Raw genomic sequence first — 6,672 nt, 5'->3', positions numbered from 1 at the left:
ATTTACCATGATCAAAAGTACTACACAACTATTTTTGGTCAAAACATCAGTGTCACGAGCATATCATAGAAAATCTTTTACCAGTAACCCTGCAAAAAATTATGAAATAATTTGTTGTCTTTTATTGTTTTCTTCAGGCATGCAGCAGCTATCACAGGGACCAATTTTCCAGGCCAACTTTTTCTTGAAGCCAATTAAAAATTTTGAAAAATCACAATCAAGCTGTTTTCATTCTACCCAAACTTCCACTCCTTCTCCTACACGCATTCTGACCTTTGTCTGCACCCAGTTAATATGTCCCAAACACAGCAGATTTCCCTGGAAAAATGACACAGGTACGATAATATTCTCCTGTGTTCAATTAATAAACATTGAGACAGCGAACGAGTTGCATGCTCAGGTCAATTTTTATGTTATCAGGCATGCATATGCATCCATATTTTATATATATAGCTCAATTAAAACATTCCATCATTACAAAATACTCCTATAATCAGGTTAAATGAGGATCCACACTATGTCAGCTATCCTCCCATGTTTCATGTTGTCTTTCCAAGATGCTCTCTCTCTCTCTCTCTCTCTCTCTATATATATATATATATATATATCTATATATAGAAAATTATTTGTTTAGTTATTTAAACTTGTCTATTATTAATTTTAATTCTTTAAATTTATCTGTTTTAGTTTTAGTCCGATAATTTTTAAAATTATTTAATATCAGTCCTATGACCCAATTTTGAAAAAAATTACCTATACACAACTTTTTAAGAGCAATTTTAGTCCATAATATCCATTCATTTTGCATCTCGTAGCTAATGCTCAACTAAGATGGTATAAAAGATTAGGTTTATTGGTATATCACAATTAGAGTATTAGGATGGACTATTAGACTTTATCGTCAAAAGGACAAAAAAGTCATAAATTATGTTAAAAGATCAAATCTATACAAAATTGATAGATTAAAGACTAAATCTAATATAACCAAAGATAAATGACCAAACAAATTCAGACAGAAGTTATTGGACGAATTTTTTTTTTCTTTTTCCCTATATATATATATATATATATATATATATATATATATATTAGAGAGGAAAACATCGCACGATGCATGCTTGAAATACCCGGGAGATCGTTACCTCAGGTTTAATTATTTACCTTAGGTAATAGCTCCACACTTAACAATATAATAAGTTGCAAGTCGTCGCCTCTATTGACGACTTGCATTGCAAATCTTTTAAAGTCGCGGTATCTCTATAACTTATATATTTTTTACATTTATTAAAATAAATAAGCCTAGAAATTAATCTCATCCCAGTCACTGTCATTCCTCCAATATATAGTTTTAAACAAATTTGAGCCGGCGAGAATTTGCCATGCCCGGGTCATTTTTTATGTTATCATGTCAATAAACAAATCTTGTTTAATGAATCATGCATGGGATATAAAGCAACATTTGATTGATGATCACCACAGCAGCTTCTACACATCAAATCCCCTGATCATGGCCACCTTTTGCTATGCACCTGGAAATGTGCTTATTTCCATCTTTCTCTTCTTTCTCATCCCTTTTTCTCACTCAGTGAATTTCCAGCTTTCCGGGTTCACTCCCGATGTCACCACCATTCTCCTGGAAGGCGATGCAGTCACTTCCCTTGGATCAATCCAGTTCAACGATGTCAGCTACCTTTGCCGCGTGGGACAAGTCATCTACAATGGAAAGGTGCCTCTTTGGGACTCCAGCTCTGGAAAACTTGCTGATTTCACCACTCATTTTGCTTTTGTTATCGACACGCCAAACAGGGCGCAATATGGCAATGGACTTGCCTTCTTTCTAGCCCCTGTCGGCTTCCAAATCCCGCCTAATTCAGCTGGTGGTTTTTTAGGCCTCTTCAACACCAGCACCAGAGACCAGCCTCAAACGCAGATCGTTTCTGTAGAATTTGACTCATTAGCAAATCCCGAGTGGGATCCCCCGTACGAGCATGTGGGAATAAATAAAAACTCGCTTAATTCTTCGGTAGCAACCCCATGGAACGTCACTCTGCATAGTGGAGATACTGCGGATGCATGGATTGCATATAACTCCACTACGCGAAACTTAAGTGTCTTCTGGAGCTATGGCGGTGGTTCTAACTCCAGCCTTTCGTACCCAATTGACCTGAAAGAGGTTCTCCCTGAATACGTCACTGTCGGTATCTCTGCTGCCACAGGTATGTACGTTGAACAACACACACTTGAATCATGGGAGTTCAGTTCGAATCTAGAGATAGCAGCGAGCAAAGGAAAGATTGGATTAATTTTGGGATTGACTCTTTCGGGGTGTGTTTTAGCAGCTGGGGTGATAGTAGTATTTGTAGTGTGGAGAAAACGGAGACATGGGGTCAGGAACAAAAACACCTCCGAGGGAGTTAACTTGACCTCGATAAATGATGATCTCGAACGAGGAGCAGGGCCAAGAAGATTTTCTTACAAGGATCTCGCGTTCGCTACAAATAATTTTTCAGATGACAGAAAATTGGGAGAGGGAGGATTCGGAGGAGTTTACAAGGGGCACCTTATCGACCTGGATATGCCGATTGCTGTGAAGAAGTTCTCCAGGAGATCTAAACAAGGGAAAAAGCAGTACGTAACGGAAGTGAAAATCATTAGCATGTTGAGACACAGGAATTTGGTCCAACTAATAGGTTGGTGCCATGGTCATGGAGAATTCTTGCTTGTGTACGAGTTCATGCCAAACGGCAGCCTGGATCATCACCTGTTTGGCAAAAGGAATCCTCTTGGTTGGAGTCTCAGATACAAAATAGCCCTTGGTTTGGCATCCGCCTTGTTATATCTCCACGAGGAGTGGGAACAGTGTGTTGTGCACAGGGATATCAAGTCAAGCAACGTAATGCTCGATTCAAGCTTCAACGTTAAGCTTGGCGACTTTGGCCTGGCTCGACTCATGGATCATGAGCTTGGGCAGCAGATCACTGGGCTGGCTGGAACGTTGGGCTATATGGCCCCCGAGTATGTGACCACTGGCAGGGCTAGCAAAGAGTCGGATGTCTACAGTTTTGGTGTTGTGGCCCTGGAGATTGTTACTGGGAGGAAATCAGTGGATTTGCAGTCCGAGAAAGGTTTGGTGCAGTGGGTTTGGGATCTCTACGGAGATGGGCAGCTTCTTGCTGCCGTGGATGAGAAATTGGGAACGGATCATAATCCAAAACAGGTGGAATGTTTGATGCTAGTCGGTCTGTGGTGTGCTTACCCTGACCACAACATGAGGCCATCAATAAGGCTAGCAAGCCATGTTCTTAACTTTGAAGCACCACTACCCAACCTCCCAGCAAAAATGCCAGTGTCTACGTATAATGCACCTAGAGTACTTCCACCCCTTAGCTCTGGGGGCCATTCGATTACTGCCTCAAATATCAATATGGGTCGATAAAAGCATACTCTAAAGTACTTCCTCGAAATCTTTCTGCAGCAAACTGCTTTTTTATTTTGGATTAGGTAAAAACAACGGCAAAATAATATGAGAATCGGTCTATGTTACGTGTACTTTATGAATCTAAAACAGAATAATACGAAATACCATTATTAATACATATATAATTCAAGTATCAATTGATTTGTGAATTTACCTTGTGAATGTACTGCACCAAATTTATAGATTAAAATACAACTCGCAGACCAGCAGCGATTTTATTACGTCTACACAAGTATGTAAAACAGTTTATAAACTTAAGTAGACAAAAATTGGAAATCAAAGCCGCAATTCACAGAAATATAATTTTCAGATTCTAATGATCTGATGCAATGGCAAATTGTTAGTACTAAAACATCCAAATGATAGTGTTACAAACACTTTGAATTTTGGATCTTTTATTCTCTACATTTTTTTTTATCGAACTCTATTCTTCTAATTCCGGTCAAAGACTCGATGAATGCACAATTTCAATGAGTTGTGAGATCTAGTTTATGTTTTTTTACTTTCAATCATATTGGTATTTGTGTTATTCTCTATACTTTTAACACAAATAATACGACTTATGAATGATAGGTACCATTATTCATTGTCAATAATATTTACCTGGCCAATTGAACTTGCAAATCCGTAATTGTTTGTTTAATTCAATAACTAGTGGTAACGCAACATCATTGATTATGTCGTAGTCTTCGATTATATTGTGAGGTGTTGATTAAAATCTAAATATAAAATTAACTAGAATAAAAGAGTATTTAAAAGAGGAGTAAATATGAGAAGAATATTCCAGTTAAAGACATGATTATACTCAATTTTACAGTTAATCATAGATGCAAAGATGACAAACATACATAAAATATAACTCAATTATTGCCTTTGGTACGACCTAACAACCCCACATTTCCTTACCTTGTGGATAGTCAAGGAATGTCCATGGACTAAATTCATAATTAGTTGTGGCTTTGTTTATCTCTGTTTCACTTCCTCAATCCATTATAAGTCAATACTGCAAAATGAAACTTGATTAGGAGCATTTAGTTGTAAAAGATAGCAAAATATCATTTGAAAATAACGCAAAATGCACTCCTATCAAGCCATCCTTTTTGTGGACATGTGCTTATACCCGGCTGAATCCACAGGTATTGGTTGTAAATTAATTCCTTATAAGAGTAGAAGTGAAAGTTAAAGGGGGCCACGATTTCGTCTTCGGAGTCGCTAGACGTGGGCACATCTAGTACTAAATCAGCTTCTACTTCGGAAGAGGTAGATGCCTCTCCCTTGCGCCACTTGGTTTCTTTTCAAAGTCTACGTGGTATTTTATCGATCTCAAGGTCAAATTCAAAATTACCTGAATGAAAAGAACATGGCATCAAAGCTAAATAACAAGAATAAATAACCAAAGGAAATTAATTTAAAGATACCAAAATTGGTTGCTCTTTGTGCAATGCAAACATGGGATTCTTCTCTTGTATGCTCTCTTTTAGTTTTCTCCATGTAATTAGTACAAAATGTTGTCATGATAACAGGAGTCATTCATTCTTACGTTGAATATCAATGGGGTCGTCTATTTTAGTCCACTTAGAATGTGTGAGCCTCATGACGTATTGGCAAAAAATAATTAAACCAAGTCCGTGGAAGATGGAATCTCTCTGGTCTGGTTGCGTTAGGTGTTAGTGCAGAATTGCTAGGCAACAACTGCATCGTAGAGCAAATTACAAAAGGCGTCTGCAGGAGAATTGACTATTGCTTCACATAGAAATCAGAAATACAGCCCAGTTGCATTTAAGCTGCATAATGTGAGCACAGTGCGCATACTGGTTCAACTGATGTACATGATATATGTTAAAGACTGCATATTTCAAACCAGTAACAAAAACTTGGAATATTCCATTTCAAATGCAAACTACTCTAACAGGTGTTTTGATCCTTGCCATCAACAAATTTTCTACTGAAGACAAGACATCTTGGACTTAGTCATGTTATGGAATAAATATTGTACCACTAAGCTTCTTTCAACACAAACCTCTGCTTTATGAAAGTATTGTCCGTATGCTTATTCTTAAAGGAAATCAAACTCAAGAAGCTGGTGACCTCTAAACTCTATGATATGTCATTTGCCACTTCTGTCCCATTACTTGGCTGAAAAATAAACTCAAAAATACTATATAACATATGATTCAAAACTAACCGTTCTAAACTATATGCAAATTATTCAAATTTTCATTACAAAAACATTTGTACATCTACATCATCTTCTGCAACACACTTTAGGAATTATAAAGCTGGTCAATGAGATAGAATCTTGAAAGTCAGTGATTTTTGGAACCACGCACGCCATTGGCTCCCCTTTCTTTTAATCAGCTGTGACCGCGCTTCCGTCATGTGTGGCTTGCTCTGGTTCTTGCATAGAACAAAGTTCCTCGCTCCACGCGATCCTATCACTTCCGACAGTTTAAGGGCTGTGAATAAAAACACGAAAAACATCATTTCATGTAGAAAAGGAACTTTCAAAATCACCAAAACTCCAGCATTTGATGAAGTAAATTCTGAAAGGGATATATGTTGATACCTTCAAATCCAGCATTGACAGGGTAGAGAAAGAAACTGCTGATATCCGAACCAAGAACCGGAAGCCGTCCCTGCTTGGCGTACAGCTTCAGGGCGGTCTCAATAACCCCTTGAGCAGTTTCATCTTCATTAACTACAAATCTTATTGGCCCAGCGCTTCCAAAAACATTGATCGTAATCAAGAATCTGTTGCTCTTCGCGTTCTTGTCATCATCGGCCTTCTTCTTCTTCAGCTTCCGCAATAATGTCTTGTCAGAAGTACTCCTCATATTCATTTCCATGTTGTTTCTCTTCCTATCATCAGAATTGTCTTCCTTGTGCTTGAGGCCAAATGTCTTCGAGCAATCTTTCCTCATTTTTGTGTCCAGAGGAATATATCCTATGTATCAATATGATCACAGGCAACTACAGAAACAGATGAAGCTGACAAACTTTAAACAACACACAATACTCAAGGATCAACACCGATGCATCGATAAAACCAGGATTCTTGGCAGAAACAGATGTATGAATCAAAGAAACAAGTATGTGAACTGGGCAGCAAATTACTGACAGAAGAAGAGGGGGAAATCATGGAAAGCACAACGGTTTCTAGCAGGAAATGTTTATCTATGATCAGGTGATGGTGC

General features: G+C 37.9%; 2 protein-coding genes across 3 annotated transcripts; one reads left to right on the top strand and one right to left on the bottom strand.

Annotated features, from left to right (window-relative positions):
* Positions 1,460–3,594, top strand: LOC105158547 (L-type lectin-domain containing receptor kinase IX.1). The gene has a single exon (XM_020692210.1). The coding sequence runs from the start codon at positions 1,508–1,510 to the stop codon at positions 3,434–3,436; it is 1,929 nt and encodes a 642-aa protein (XP_020547869.1). The 5' UTR covers positions 1,460–1,507; the 3' UTR covers positions 3,437–3,594.
* On the bottom strand, positions 5,397–6,665 carry LOC105158703. Of its 2 annotated transcripts, none has more exons than XM_020692875.1 (2): positions 6,045–6,665; positions 5,397–5,916 (listed from the first exon to the last, which is right to left on the bottom strand). In XM_020692875.1, exons 1-2 carry the CDS (start codon positions 6,397–6,399, stop codon positions 5,762–5,764), a joined length of 510 nt encoding a protein of 169 aa, XP_020548534.1. In that variant the 5' UTR covers positions 6,400–6,665; the 3' UTR covers positions 5,397–5,761. The 2 variants fall into 2 exon arrangements, with proteins under 2 accessions (XP_020548534.1, XP_011073847.1); XM_011075545.2 differs by having other exon boundaries at positions 5,405–5,934.

Source organism: Sesamum indicum, linkage group LG3 (genome assembly GCF_000512975.1).
Source record: "Sesamum indicum cultivar Zhongzhi No. 13 linkage group LG3, S_indicum_v1.0, whole genome shotgun sequence".
Classification (NCBI taxonomy): domain Eukaryota; kingdom Viridiplantae; phylum Streptophyta; class Magnoliopsida; order Lamiales; family Pedaliaceae; genus Sesamum; species Sesamum indicum.
The sequence above is the reverse complement of the archived record's forward strand: the minus strand, read 5'-3'. Positions and strand labels throughout refer to the sequence as shown.

What these genes read in the sequence shown, in the direction of transcription:
- LOC105158703 (XM_011075545.2), bottom strand. Translation starts at nt 6,399, where the DNA reads ATGAGGAAAGATTGCTCGAAGACATTTGGCCTCAAGCACAAGGAAGAC. An exon ending in TGTCAATGCTGGATTTGAAG is followed by an intron (nt 5,935 to 6,044) that starts GTATCAACATAT and finishes TTTTATTCACAG; the next exon opens with CCCTTAAACTGTCGGAAGTG.
- LOC105158547 (XM_020692210.1), top strand. Translation starts at nt 1,508, where the DNA reads ATGGCCACCTTTTGCTATGCACCTGGAAATGTGCTTATTTCCATCTTT.